The sequence below is a fragment of the Carcharodon carcharias genome, chromosome 17, assembly GCF_017639515.1.
Source record: "Carcharodon carcharias isolate sCarCar2 chromosome 17, sCarCar2.pri, whole genome shotgun sequence".
In the NCBI taxonomy this organism is placed as follows: domain Eukaryota; kingdom Metazoa; phylum Chordata; class Chondrichthyes; order Lamniformes; family Lamnidae; genus Carcharodon; species Carcharodon carcharias.
The window spans coordinates 44,102,298-44,117,931 of NC_054483.1; the positions used below are offsets into that span (position 1 = coordinate 44,102,298).

The 15,634-nt window shown below is 48.7% G+C and overlaps 1 protein-coding gene across 1 annotated transcript in view; it reads left to right on the forward strand.

The window, feature by feature from the left end:
- Window positions 1-6,596: 6,596 nt before the first annotated feature.
- The window catches only part of hells (helicase, lymphoid specific), a 63,501-nt gene continuing 54,463 nt past the window's right edge, over window positions 6,597-15,634 (forward strand). The window contains exons 1-3 of the mRNA XM_041210116.1: window positions 6,597-6,831; window positions 9,508-9,593; window positions 11,719-11,840. Coding sequence (XP_041066050.1) covers window positions 6,824-6,831; window positions 9,508-9,593; window positions 11,719-11,840 — 216 coding nt within the window. The 5' untranslated portion in view covers window positions 6,597-6,823. The remainder of the gene's footprint in view (window positions 6,832-9,507; window positions 9,594-11,718; window positions 11,841-15,634) is intronic.

Below are 15,634 nucleotides of genomic sequence, written 5' to 3' on the forward strand. Positions count from 1 at the left end.
TGTTGAGGCATTGATCATGAAGTACAGAGAAACAAAACAAAATCTCCATGTTGCCATGCTACACTTGAGAGCAACACTGTTAAACATGGGCTTGCCATCACCAACAGAAATCATGTTCGAGAGGCAGGTTAGGACAACCTTGCCTGTCCAAATCTCAGGGATACAGGAGAAACATCTCAAAACCAACAAAGGACAGAAGGTTCAGGTCTTACATCCTACCCAAGGAACCTGGTTACCTGTGGAAGTATCTAAAGTGTGCAGTGAACATCAATCCTAAGAGGTCACAACACCAAACAGGGCAACATTAAGGACAAACAGAAGCCAGCTAAGGGAATTGTACAATTGTATAACACCCAGTGCTCCAATTGCATCTAAAACATATCCAAAGATGAACTCGGAAAGTGAAATTGTGGAAGGCCATCACGAAAACAATCAACACACCAATAATACACAGGGTGCCAATGCAACTACAAGTCAAGAACCCTGAAGTGAAAAGTCTAGATCTCAGGTAGTTTATACCCTCATGAGATCTGCGAGGATTAGTAAGCCACCTATACGTAATACGTACCCTTAAACCCTGTCTTCCAGTGTCAGCTTCTGTCTTGCAGTGTCAGCTTCTTGAATATTTCTGATTTTAATCACTCTATCGTTAATGGCCGTGCCTTCAGCTGTCGCCTAAGCTCTGGAACTCCTTCCCTAATTTCTTCCACTTCTCTCTCTCCTCCTTAAATCCAATTAGTGAAACTAGGTTAAAAGATAGGACAGTAAAAATGCGGTGGCAGACTTTTAAAGATATATTTAATAAGTCTCAGCAAAGATTTACCCCAATGAGAAACAAAGACTCTTTGAGAAGGATGCATCACCATGGCTGAATAAGAAAGTTAAGGACTGTATCAAATTGAAAGAAACTCTGTACAAAACTGCAAAGATTAATGGTAGATCAGAAGATTGGTCAGATTTTAAGAAAAAACAAAGAATGGCTATTAAAAAAAAGAGGGACAAAGCAGAGTATGAGAGAAAGTAATATGAAAACAGAGAGTAAGAGTTTCTACAAGAATTTAAATAGACTTCAATTGATGTCAATTTTGCCAGGGCCTCTTGATCACACACTCGGTCAAATGCTGCCTTGATGTCAAGGGCAGACACTCTCACCTTGCCTTTGGAATTCAGCTCTTTTATCCATGTTTGGACCAAGGCTGTAATATGGTCAGGAGCCAAGTGACCCAAACTAAGTGCCAGTGAGCAGGTTAGTGTGTCCTGCTTGACAGCACTGTTGATAACACCTTCCATTACTTTGCTGACGATTGAGAGTAGACTGAAGGGCCGGGTTGGATTTGTCCTGCTTTTTGTGTACGGGACATACCTGGGCAATTTTCCACATTGCCAGGTAGATGCCAGTGTTGTAGCTGCACTGGAACAGCTTGGCAAGGGGCATGGCAAGTTCTGGAGCACAAGTCTTCAGTACTATTGTGGGAATATTTTCAAAGCCCATAGGCTTTGCAGTATCCAGTGCCTTCAGCCATTTCTCAATATTACGTGGAGTGAATTGAATTGGGCTGAAGACTGTCATCTGTGATGCTGGGGGACCCAGTAGGAGGCTAAGATGGATTATCCACTCAGCACATCTGGCCGCAGATTGTTGCGAATGCTTCAGCCTTATCTTTTGCACTGATGTGCTGCGCTCCTCCATCATTGAGGATAAAGTTATTTGTGGAGTCTTCTCTACTGGTTAATTGTTGAATTTTCCATTATCATTCGCGACTGGATGTGACAGGACTGCAGAGCTTAGATCTGATCTTTTGGTGTGGGAATTTTTTTTGGAAAAATATACTTTATTCATAAAATATCTGAAAGAACAGTACAAAACACTTCTGAATGGCCTTCACAAAAAGTGCAATCATATTCAACTTTTACACATGGATCATGAGGTGCTTCAATACAATAAATATTACAGTCATTTCAATGTGGTCATTACAGGCAGTAGACAGTGCAATGGTATTGGAGTTATTGACATACATTGTGTTGCACTCTGAGGTGTTTCAATACAATTATAATACATTTAGTATTCACTACATACATTTATTGTGAGTCGTACAGCCTGAGGGGTCTATACAATTCCCTGCCCCTTGGTGCACTATGGCAGAAAGGTCTTAGACAGCGACCCTTCCCCATTGCACCTTTGCAGCAGCTGCTCCTAGCTTTAGTGCGTCCCTCAGCAAATAGTCCTGGACCTTGGAATGTGCCAGTCTGCAACACTCGGTCGGGGACAACTCTTTGTACTGGAAGACCAACAAATCTTGGGCAGACCAAAGAGCATCTTTCACCGAGTTGGTGATCCTCCAGCCGCAGTTGATGTTTGTCTTGGTGTGTCCCCCTGGGAACAGCCCGTAGAGCACAGAGTCCTGTGTCACGGAACTGCTGAGGACGAACCTCGACAAAAACCACTGCATCTCTCTCCAGACCTTCTTTGCAAAGGCACATTCCATAAAAAGGTGAACAACGGTCTCTTCCCCACCACAGGCAACATCAAGGGCAACATATAGAGAGGGTAAGACTCCTGGCATGTAGGAAGGATCTTTCTAAGGGAGGGCCTTTCTTACCACCAGCCAGGCTACATCTTGGTGCTTGTTGGAAAGTTCTGGTGATGAGGCATTCTGCTAAATGACTTTGACAGTGTGTTTGGGGAACAATCCAACAGGATCCACCATCTCCTTTTCCCACAGGGCCTCTAGGACGTTATGTGCCAACTGCTGCCTGTGGTTGAAGGTGTATCTCTGCATAAATTTTTCCACGAGGGACAGGTGGTCCAACTACTTGGAGCATTCTGTGGCAGCACGGCCAGACCCATCCTTTGCAACACTGGGGACAAGGAAAACCTCAGCATGTAGTGACGCTTGGTGTTTGCGTACCGAGGGTCTATGCACAGCTTGATGCAGCCGCACACAAAGGTGGCCATCAGGATGAGGGCGATGTTGGGCACGTTTTTTCCTCCTTTATCTAGAGGCTTGTACATCGTGTCCCTGTGAACACGTTGGTGTGGGATTGCTCTGTTTTTTGCATGCTTCTTCTGTTGTTTGGCACCAAGTAGTCCTGTGTTATAGATTCACCAGGTTGACACTTCACTTTTAGGTATGCCTGGTGCAGCTCCGAACAAGATCTTCTGCACTCTTCATTGAACTAGCAGAACCCAAACTGAGCACTGATGTGCAGGTTGTTGCTAAGTGCTGCTTGACAGCATTGTCAATGACACCTTTTGTAACTTTGCTGATGATCGATAGTAGACTGATGAGGCGGTAATTGGTCGGATTGGATTTGTCCGCTTTTTGTGGGCAGGACATACCTGGGCAATTTTCCACATTGTCAGGTAGATGCAAATGTTGTGGCTGTACTGAAACAGTTTGGTTAATGGCATGGCTTGTTCTGGAGTACAAGCCTTCGGTACTGCAGATGAGATAGCCCAGTCTTTGTATCCAATGATCATGTGGAGTGAACGGAATTGTCTGAAGACTGGCACCTTTGATGGTGGGAACCTCAGGAGGAGTCCGAGATGGATCATCCACTTGGCACTTCTGGCTGATGATGGTTGCAAAAACATCAGCCTTGATTTTAGCATTGATGTGCTGAGTTCCATCATCATTGTGGATGGGATATTCATGAAGCCTTCTCCTCAAATTAGCTCTTTAATTACTTACCACCATTCAGAACTGAATATGGCAGGACTACAGGATTGCTTAACCCTATTGCATGCTGCTTCCACTGTTTGGTATGCATATAGTCCTATGTAGCTTCACAAGATTGGCACCTCATTTTTAGGTATGTCTGGCACTGCTCCTGGCGTGCTGTCCTGCATTTATTGACCCAGGGTTAATCCCCTGGTTTGATGGTAATGGTAGAGTGAGGGATATGCCGGGCCATGAGGTCACAGATTACAATGGAATACAATTCTGCTGTTGATGGCCCACAGCACCTCATGGATGCCAAGATCTGTTCTATTACTATTTACAGATGTACAAGATAACAGGTATTACTCAGTCTAAACCATGAGCTTCCCCTTTTGGACTCCTGGTCATGAGACTCTCTCTCTCTTTCTTACATCATACAGGCAGTAGTTTCTCCAGTTTCATATATTAAACCTGAACACCATAATACTACAATGCCTGTTACTGCAATCTTCACTCTTCAATGAATCAGGGTACCTGACTTTGAAACAAAAACAAAAATACCTGGAAAAACTCAGCAGGTCTGACAGCATCTGCGGAGAGGAATACAGTTAACGTTTCGATTCCGTATGACTCTTCAACAGAACTAAGGAAAAATAGAAAAGAGGTGAAATATAAGCTGGTTTAAAGGGGGGGGGGGTGTAGAGCTGGATAGAGGACCAGTGATAGGTGGAGATAACCAAAAGATGTCATAGACAAAAGGACAAAGGTGTTGAAGGTGGTGATAGACCATAAGACATAGGAGCAGAAATTAGGCCATTCGGCCCATCAAGTCCGCTCCGCCATTCAATCATGGCTGATAAGTTTCTCAACCCCATTCTCCCGCCTTCTCCCCGTAACTTTTGATCCCCTTACCAATCAAGAACTAAGTGATATTATCTAAGGAATGTGATAATAGGTGACATTAAGGGTAGAATGCAGGACGAGCAAGGTAAAGATAGCCCCAGTGGGAGTGGGGTGGGGAGAAGGGATCGAAATAGGCTAAAAGGAAGAGATAAAACAATGGTTGGAAATACATTTAAAAATAATGGAAATAGGTGGGAAAAGAAAAATCTACATAAATTATTGGGAAAAAAGGGGGATCGGAAAGGGGGTGGGGATGGAGGAGAGAGTTCATGATCTAAAATTGTTGAACTCAATATTCAGTCCAGAAGGCTGTAAAGTGCCTAGTCGGAAGATGAGGCCGTCACACCTTCCTCTCTCTCCCAGAACCATGATAGGGTCCCCCTTGACCTCACTTATCACCCCACCAGCCTCCGCATTCAAAGGATCATCCTCCACCATTTCCGCCAACGCCAGCATGATGCCACAACCAAACACATCTTCCCTTCACCCACCCTGCGGCATTCCACAGGGATCATTCCCTCCGGGACACCCTGGTCCACTCCTCCAACACTCCCTACACCTCAACCCCCTACCACGGCACCTTCCCATGCAACCGCAAAAGGGTGCAACACCTGCCCCTTTACTTCCCCTCTCCTCACTGTCCAAGGCCCTAAACACTCCTTTCAAGTGAAGCAGCATTCACTTGCACTTCCTCAATTTAGTCTATTGCATTTGCTGCTCCCAATGGGGTTTCCTCTACATTGGAGAGACCAAACGCAGACTGGGTGACCACTTTGCGGAACACCTTCGGTCTGTCCGCAAGCATGACCCAGACCTCCCTGTCACTTGCCATTTCAACACTCCACCCTGCTCTAATGCCCACATGTCCGTCCTTGGCCTGCTGCATTGTTCCAGTGAAGCTCAACGCAAACTGGAGGAACAGCACCTCATCTTCCGACTAGGCACTTTACAGCCTTCCGGACTGAATATTGAGTTCAACAATTTTAGATCATGAACTCTCTCCTCCATCCCCACCCTCTTTCCGATCCCCCTTTTTTCCAATAATTTATATAGATTTTCTTTTCCCACCTATTTCCATTATGTTTAAATGTATTTCCATCCATTGTTTTATCTCTACCGTTTAGCCTATTTCGATCCCTTCCCCCACCCCACCCCAGCCCCACCCCCACTAGGTGTTTGTCCTGCTTTCTACCCTTAATGTCACCTATTATCACATTCCTTAGATAATATCACCACCTTCAACACCTCTTTGTCCTTTTGTCTATGACATCTTTTCGTTATCTCCACCTATCACTGGCCCTCTATCCAGCTCTACCTGTCCCACCCTCCTTAAATCAGCTTTTTTTCACCTTTCTATTTTCCTTAGTTCTGTTGAAGAGTCAATACGGACTCAAAACGTTAACTGTGTTCCTCTCCGCAGATGCTGTCAGACCTGCTGAGTTTTTCCAGGTATTTTTGTTTTTGTTTTGGATTTCCAGCATCCGCAGTTTTTTGCTTTTATCTGACTTTAAATCTGACTTAATAGGAGAGTGCGGACTATGCCAGGCCTTGAGATTACAGATTGTGCTTGAGTACAATTCTGCTGCTGGGGCACAGCGCCTCATGGCTGCCCACCTTTAAGCCCCTCCATCAGTTCTCAATTCATCCCATTTAGCGAGCTCCAACCATGTGCTCCCCAACCCTGCGCGTTCCCTCGCTGTGCGCGCTCCCCTATCCAGTGCACGCACTCAGGTCGCGCGCGCTCCCCTAAACAGGGCGCGCAACCTCGCCGTGCGCGCTCCGCTCGATTACACAACTCGATTACACAAGCGGGGTTTTTGACTAAGTCGAAATAAATGGGGGGTGAAGGGGACTGAATTTAAATTATAAATACGGAAAACCTGATAAAGAAGATGGTGTAGACATGCTTTTTTAAAAGTAGAAGACAATTTCAATAATTTCTATAATAAATACCATGAATTCGGGCTGGACTCACGGAGCTGGAACTGACTCTGACCTCATTAACCCCCCCCCCCACCCCCGTCCCCGTTCAGTTGGACTCGACCGAGAAGAGGCGCGAAAGTTGTGGCTCGCGCAAGAGAGAAAAACGGAGAGAGAAACACCGGGATAGATAGAGAGAGAGAGAGAAATATACCGGGACAGATAGAGAGAGAGAGAGAAAAAAATACCGAGATAGAAAAAATTAAATCGGGAGAGAGGGCGAGTCACCGGATCCGGGTTGCTGGTTTTGGGCGGATTGAGATTCTGTGGCCGGCAGGATGAACGGGTGAGTGCGGAATGCCGGGTGGGGACCCGACCACATGCGACTCCTGGGCACCTAATACTACCCCCCCACCCGCCCCCCGACATGGACACATTCACCCACACCCTTCTTCCCCCTCCCCACCACCCCCCCCCGACACATACCCTCCCCTCCTCTCACACACACATATACTCTCCCCTCCCCCCTTTACACACACACTCCCCCAACCCCCTTTCACACACACCCCCCTCCCCCCTCTCTCACAACGCTCCCCCCTCTCACACACACATGCTCCCCTCCCCCCCATCTCACACACACATGCTCCCCTCCCCCCCATCTCACACACACACGCTCCCCTCCCCCCCTCTCACACACACACACGCTCCCCTCCCCAGCCTCACACACACATGCTCCCCTCCCCCCTTACACACACGCGCTCCCCTCCCCCCCCACCCACACACACACACACGCGCTCCCCTCCCCCCATCTCACACACACACGCTCCCCTCCCCCGCCTCACACACACGCTCCCCTCCCCCGCCTCACACACACGCGCTCCCCTCCCCCCTCACACACACACACGCGCTCCCCTCCCCCCTCTCTCTCACACACATGCTCCCCTCCCCCCATCTCACACACACATGCTCCCCTCCCCCGCCTCACACACACATGGTCCCCTCCCCTCCATCTCACACACACGCTCCCCACCCCCCCTCACACACACACACACACCCTCCCCTCCCCCCCCCTTACACACACACGCTCCCCTCCCCCCCTTACACACACACGCTCCCCTCCCCCCCTTACACACACATGCTCCCCTCCCCCTCACACACACGCTCCCCTCCCCCCTCTCTCTCACACACATGCTCCCCTCACACACACACGCTCCCCTCTCACACACACGCGCTCCTCCCCCCCTTTACCCACGCGCGCTCCTCCCCCCTTTACCCACGCGCGCTCCTCCCCCCCTTTACCCACGCGCGCTCCTCCCCCCCTTTACCCACGCGCGCTCCTCCCCCCCTTTACCCACGCGCGCTCCTCCCCCCCTTTACCCACGCGCGCTCCTCCCCCCCTTTACCCACGCGCGCTCCTCCCCCCCTTTACCCACGCGCGCTCCTCCCCCCCTTTACCCACGCGCGCTCCTCCCCCCCTTTACCCACGCGCGCTTCCTCCCCCCCTTTACCCACGCGCGCTCCTCCCCCCCTTTACCCACGCGCGCTCCTCCCCCCCTTTACCCACGCGCGCTCCTCCCCCCCTTTACCCACGCGCGCTCCTCCCCCCCTTTACCCACGCGCGCTCCTCCCCCCCTTTACCCACGCGCGCTCCTCCCCCCCTTTACCCACGCGCGCTCCTCCCCCCCTTTACCCACGCGCGCTCCTCCCCCCCTTTACCCACGCGCGCTCCTCCCCCCCTTTACCCACGCGCGCTCCTCCCCCCCTTTACCCACGCGCGCTCCTCCCCCCTTTACCCACGCGCGCTCCTCCCCCCCTTTACCCACGCGCGCTCCTCCCCCCCTTTACCCACGCGCGCTCCTCCCCCCCTTTACCCACGCGCGCTCCTCCCCCCCTTTACCCACGCGCGCTCCTCCCCCCCTTTACCCACGCGCGCTCCTCCCCCCCTTTACCCACGCGCGCTCCTCCCCCCCTTTACCCACGCGCGCTGTCCTCCCCCCCTTTACCCACGCGCGCTCCTCCCCCCCTTTACCCACGCGCGCTCCTCCCCCCCTTTGCACGTGTGCGCGCTTCCCTCCTCCCCCCCCCCCCCCCCCCCATTGGCGCGCGTGTGCGCTCCCCCCCCCCCCGGCACGCGCGCGCGCTCCTCTCCCCCCCCCCCCCCCCCCCCCCCCCCCACTTGGCACGCACGCACGCTCCTCCCCCCCCCCCCCCCCCCCCCCCCCCCCCCCCCGGGCACGCGTGCGCGCTCCTCTCCCCCCCCCCCCCCCCCCTTGGCACGCGCGCGCGCTCCTCCCCCCCCCCCCCCCCCCTTGGCACGCGCGCGCGCTCCTCCCCCCCCCCCCCCCCCCCCCCCTTGGCACGCGCGCGCGCTCCTCCCCCCCCCCCCCCCCCCCCCCCCCCCCTTGGCACGCGCGCGCGCTCCTCCCCCCCCCCCCCCCTTGGCACACGCACGCGCTTCTCCCCCCCCCCCCCTTGTCACGCGCACGCGCTCCTCCCCTCCCCTTGGCACGCGCACGCAGCCCCCCCCCCCCCCCCCCCCCCCCCCCCCCCCCCCCCCCCCCCCCCCCCCCCCCCCCCCCCCCCCCCCCCCCCCCCCCCCCCCTTGGCACGCGCGCTCGCTCCTCCCCCCCCCTCCCCTCGGCACAGGCGCTCGCTCCTCCCCCCCACTTTCCCCACGCGCGCCCCCTCCTCTTTCCCCCTCACAAAACCCCCCCGCCCGCAAACACCCACCCTCCCCTGCCTTGACTTCGCATCTACATGTTCCTGACAGTGTCTCTGTGTTCAGTGCCTTCCCAAGCCTCACTCTCCGTGCCACCTTCTCCCCCCCCCCCGCCCCCAATATGCCATGATTGTTTCTGGTTTCATTTGTCTGACTTTTGTAATGTCCCTTACTGTGTCTCCTGCTGCCTGTGTGTTTATTTGAGTTTGTGTCTGCCTGTGGTTTACTTAAACCCTCTACCTTCAGTTGCATGTCTTTTTATTTCCTGTTTCTTTGTTTCTGATTTACCATTTTTCTTTTTAGTATTATCAAAGGTGACGGAAACAAATCTTGTCTTCAAGTGAACTCCAGTGAGGAGCAAGAGGTGTTAGACGCTGGCTCTGTCACAGGTAAAGTTCAGCGTGCACTCCTATCAATGGCCTCTTTAGCTACAATGTGTAAATTTAATCTTTGCTTTTGCATGGAGACACCTCTTGTTTTCACAGAATCACACAGCGCAGAAGAGGCCTTTCGGCCCATCGAGTCCTCACTGACACATATACAGTGACATTTGATGGGTAATTCCGCCAGAAATTTCTTTGGCTCCTTCTGGCCCATATACAACCTAATGTGATATCCAAAAATCCCAACCACATTATCTAATAGCCATAATGGAGTTTTGAAATAATTACTGACTGATATGCCTTGAAGTTCTCAATATTAAAGGACTGTCAGGTATGTCACCTGCTGTCTAGTGTGTCACCAGTTGATTGTTTAAGCCTCCAGTTGGCTGTTCAGCAGCAAGCATTGCTGAACATGTCCATTCTAATTGGCCTACTTCTACCTCTGTAAGATCACTGACCTACATTAGGACTACGTCCAGCAACAACTCAATTTTAATATTTCCATCCTTGTTTTCAGATCCCTTATTATCTCTAATCTCCCGCAGTCCTCCCAACATTCCTGATTTACCAATTCTGGCGTCTTGTTCATCCTTATTGGCCATGCCTTCAACTGCTATACCTTCATCACTGACATTTCCTCCCTAAACTTCTCCCCTCCTTTGTGACTCATTAAAAACTATCTCTTTGATCAAGCTTTTGTCACCTGTCCTAATATCTTTGGTGTGGTGTTAAATTTTGTCTGATTGCTTCTCTGAAGCGCTTTGGGATATGTATCTTTTTAAAAAAAGTGTTTTTTCTCTTCACAAGGCTTATGTTGCATAAGATTGGTGTTGATTACAAACTACATATAATGTTGGCTTTTAACATTCCCAGGCATTCTGAAATAGTTGATACAATTATTTGTGCAAGTCTGGTCTCCAGAGTTCTGCTTTTGACTCTTTACTAACTTTACAATAGATTCGTAATACAAATGAGTCACATTTAAATTCTGACATTGGCAGAAAACTGTTTTTTCTTTGGGCGGTCCAACTGAAGGGTGTTAGCACTGGATAATGGGATGTCAAGCATTACCAAGCACCCCCGATCAGATTGGATGAAGCTGTTCATTCTGCCATTCACACCCACTCTAGACACTCTGCAACCATTACCAGTCCATGTCTTTTGTAACATGAAATCTTGTATCAGTTAATCTCTCCTGCCCTACAGCAGACCTTCCACTTTGTTCTTCCTCCCCCCTTCTCACATGCCCAAAGCCTATTTCATTTCTATTTTTCCTTCTGTTCTGAAGAGAGGTCCTTGACCGGGAACATTAACTTTGTTTCTCTCGCCACAGATACTACCAGACCTGCCGAGTATTTCCAGCATTTTCTGTTTTTGTTACTGTCATGCTCACACCCTATGCAGCAGGAATCGATGAATAAGGGAATGAAGTAACGGCAGGGTCTCCATGCTTTGGTTTGTTGAGAAGTAACTGATATTAAGTGCTGCCAATTTATGATAATTGAGTACAAGTACCAATTTCTTTTGCTGCAGATATGGAAACATTGGGATCTCTGTTAGGACTGACTTTTGCAATGACTCTTTTTCCACCCCCCCCCCAACTCAAAGAAATCCTAAGGGACTATACAGCAATGTTTTGGGAGCCAGCTGTGTGCCTTGACAATCATAGGCACTGTATGACTTTGTGTAAAGCAAGAAGTTGAGTGCTCCAGGTAGTGTCTGTTGCCAGGCCCTGGTGGAAACCAGTTTATTATGTTTTGCCTGTTTAAATGTGGGGCTGCTGTGAGGTTATGTCTCTGGGCATTGGCAATTTTCTAGTACCTCAGTCAAATGGCCAATCTTCATGTGCAAATTGAGTAGGCGAGTATTGGCAGGCTGTGGTAGTCATGGCCAAGGAATATTCTCTCGTGTTCTGATGGAAAACTGAAAATGTCTGATCATGATGAGATTCCCCTTCCTAGCCCAGGTCAGCCAAGGGTAAATATCTGAGCCAATTCAGCACAGCATGAAATCAAACTTGGGATCATTTGTATGTATGGCTTGGGAGCTCATTGGGCAATGACTTTATTGAGCAATCAGGAGGTTATTTGTAAGAATTTGAATAAGTGCTCTGCCCTGTGTTTCCCTTCAGAGTCCAGAAACGGTGAGTTGGCTGAGCATGAGGTGAATGAGATCATAACAGCCAGCATGTTGGAAGAGGAAAGACAGCTGGAGAAGGAAGGACAGGAGGAGGAGAGAAAGCTGATGCAACAGGTAAAGCTCTTCTATAAATTACAACATAATTCACAGCGGAGATGATGGTGCAGTGGTATTGTCGCTAGACTAGTAATTCAGAGACATGGTAATGGGTTCGAATCCCGCCACAGCAGATGGTGGAACTTGAATTCAATAAAAGTCCAGAATTAAAAGCCTAATGATGACCATTGAACCATTGTCGATTATTGTAGAAACCCATCTGGAAATCTGCTGTGGAAACCACAGCAGTGAACAAGGGCAATTAGGGATGCCCCTTGCCAGTGACTCCCACACCCAATGAATAAAAAACAGTAGCAGCTGCTGCAGCAAACTCATATAGAATCTTACAGCATAGGCGTTTTCAACCCAACAGCTCTAGTGTTTATGTTCCACATGACTCCTAACTTCATTTTGTCCTATAATTTGGCTTCTGTTCTTTGTCTATATGTGGGAGTGGGGTGAAGGGAAGGTTCAGGGATATTAAGTGAGGAGTATAAGCTCTACAGAAATATAAAGGAAGTTGGACTTCCCTTTGAAAGAGACTTTAAGGTGAAGTTTGCAAAATCAGGCATAACAGCGAAAGCAAGGAAGTTAGGAATAAGAAGGGAGGTTGGGATGATTTTCTTTCCAGCACTGGAATGTGTTTATGAAGTAATTATGTAAATAAATTTGAGGCATGACAGATCTTGCTTTTAGCTAGGAAACAAATTAAAATGCAGGATCTCAGATACTAATCTGTTTACTCGCAGTGCCACTGCTAGTTTGTATAGAAATTAAAGGATGATGCAGATGTATATGGCTAGAGAGATAGTGAGAAAAGGAGGGCTTTAGATTCCTGGTATATTAGGATCAGTTATGGGGAAATGGAACTTGTGCAAACCAGAGATGTGGCTTCTCGACAGGGCTTGTACCAATATTGTGGTAGGCAGGTTTGTTCACGTTGTTGGAGAAGATTTAAATTAGTTTAGTGGGGAGGTGGGAATGTGATCTTCGAATTAAAGCTCGAAATGGAAAGAAGAAAATTAATAGAAAAGCATGGAAGGCTGACTGATGTCCTTCAGGCGAGGAACTCTGCAGTCCTTATCCAGTCTGGCCTGTGACTCCTGTTCCACACTACGTGGTTGGCCTCAAGCAACTCAGTTTTCATCCCATCAATTATCTCTACTATCTCTGCTTCTACCAATAGCCTCATTGTGTCAGGTCAAATTCAGACAAGGATATCTCCTGCTGATTGCCATCATCTGCCCCCCTCCAGCTGATCAATCTATCCTTCTGTGTTGAACACCACTTGAAGAAGCACTGAGGGGATAATGAGCATAGAATGTCCTCTAGATGGGGAACTTCGATGTCCATCACCAAGAGTGTCTTGATAGTATCACTACTGACCGAGCTGACGAGTCCTGAAGGATATAGCTGTCAGACTGGGCCCAAGGCAAGTGTTGAGGGAACCAACAAGAGGGAAAAACCAAAACAAAAACAGAATAACCTGGAAAAACTCAGCAGGTCTGGCAGCATCGGCGGAGAACAAAGTCGACGTTTCGAGTCCTCATGACCCTTCAGCAGAGCTAAGTAAAAATAGGAGAGGGGTGAAATATAAGCTGGTTTAAGATGGGGGGGGGCGGTGGGGTGGGGGTAAATCCTACTTGACTTCATTTTCACTAATCTATCTTTCGTATGTCCATAACAGTATTGGCAGGAGTGACCATCACAGCCTTTGTGGGTATGAAATCTTGTCTTCACACAGAGGACACATTCTATTGTGTTGTGTGACACTTCCATCTGCTAAATGGGATGGGATAGATTCAGAACTGATCTGGGCATCCATAAGGCGCTGTAGGTATCTGCAGCAGAATTGTATTCAACCACAATCTGTAAACTCATGGCCTGGCATGTTTCTCACTTTACCATTACCATCAAGCCTGGCTCAATGAGGAGTGTAGGAGACTGTGCCAAGAGCAGCACCAGGCATACAGAAAAATGAGTTGCCAACCTGGTGAAGCTACACAGAGGGCTACATACATGCTAAATATGGAAACAGGATGAGAGAGAGCCAAACAATCCTACAACCAACGGATTAGATTGAAACCTTAGTCTTACCACCATCAGTTCTGAATATTGGTATAATTAAAGAGCTAACTGGGGGAGACTGCTTCATGAATATCCTTAGCCTCAATGATGGAAGAACCCAGCATATCAATGCAAAAGAGAAGGCTGATGTTTCTGTGAGCACAGGGGTAATAGGGAAAAGGGACTTGCTGTGAGTTAAGTCACAGGCAGGAGAGTTTTGGGTGACCTCAAGTTAATAGAGGATAGAATGTGCAACTCCTCAAATACAAAGCAGTCTGTGCCCATGTGCAGCAAACCCTGGACAGCAATCGAGCTTGGCATGATGAGTGGAAAGTAACAGTTGTGCCGCACAAGTGCCAGGCAATGACCATCTCCAGCAAGGAAGAATCTAACCATCACCTGTTGACATTCAATGGCCTTGTCCATTGCTGAATTGTCCTGCCATCAACATCTTGGGAGTTATCATTGACCATAGAAACATAGAAAATAGGAGTAGGCCATTTGGCCCTTATAGCCTGCTCCACCATTCAGTATGATCATGGCTGATCCCCTATCTCCATACTCTTGTGCTCACCCTATACCCCTTGATGCCTTTGGAGTCTAGAAATCTGTTTCCTCCTTTAAATATATTCAGTGACTTGTCCTCCACAGCTTTTGTGGTAGAGAATGCCACAGGTTCACAACCCTTTGACTGAACAAATTTCCCTGAACCTCAGTCCTAAATGGCCTACCCAGTATCCTGAGATTGTGACCCCTTGTTCTAGATGCCCCCAGCCAGAAGAAACATCATTCTTGCTTCCAGTCTTTCCCACACTGTCAGAAATTTATACGTTTCAATGAGGTCCCCTCATTCTTCTAAACTCCAGTGAATACAGGCCTAGCCGACCCAATCACTCCTCAGACTACAATCGGCCATCCCAGGATCAGTCTGGTGAGCCTTTGCTGCACTCGCTCTATGCTAAGTACATCCTCTCTTAGGAAAGCAGACCAAAACTGCGCGCACGGTGTGGTCTTGCCAAGGTCCTGTACAGCTGCAGTGAAACATCCTTGTTCATGTACTCAAATCCCCTTGCAATGAAGGCTGACATTTGCTGCACCTGCATGCTTGCTTTCAGTGTTTGGTGTACAAGGAGTCCCCTTGTACAGCAACATTTCTCAATCTACCACCATTTAAATAATACTCTGCAAATCTGTTTTTCATACTGAAGTGGATAACTTCACATTTATCCACGTTATACTGCATCTGCTATGTATGTTCCCACTCACTCAACTTGTCTAAACTGCCTTGAAGTCTCTTAACATCCTCCTCACCAGTTGCATTCCCACCTGGTTTTGTCATCAACAAACTTGGGAATATTACATTTGGTTCCCTCATCCAAATCATTGATATATATTGTGAATAGGTGGGGTCCAAGCACTGATCCCTGTGGTACCCCACAAGTCGCTGCCTGCCACCTGAAAAAGACCTATTTATTCCTACTCCCTGTTTCCTGTATGCTAATCAATTCTCAAGTCATGCCAATATATTACCCCCAATCCCATGTGCATTAATTTTGCACACTTATGTGGGACTTTATCGAAAGCTTTCTGAAAATCCAGATACACCACATCCACTGGTTTTCCCTTAACCTGCTAGTTATGCCCTCAAAAAAAACCTCCAGTGGGTTTGTCAAACATCATTTTCCTTTCATAAATCCGTGTTGACTTTGTTTAATCTCGTTGATGTTTTCTAAGTGTCCTGTTAT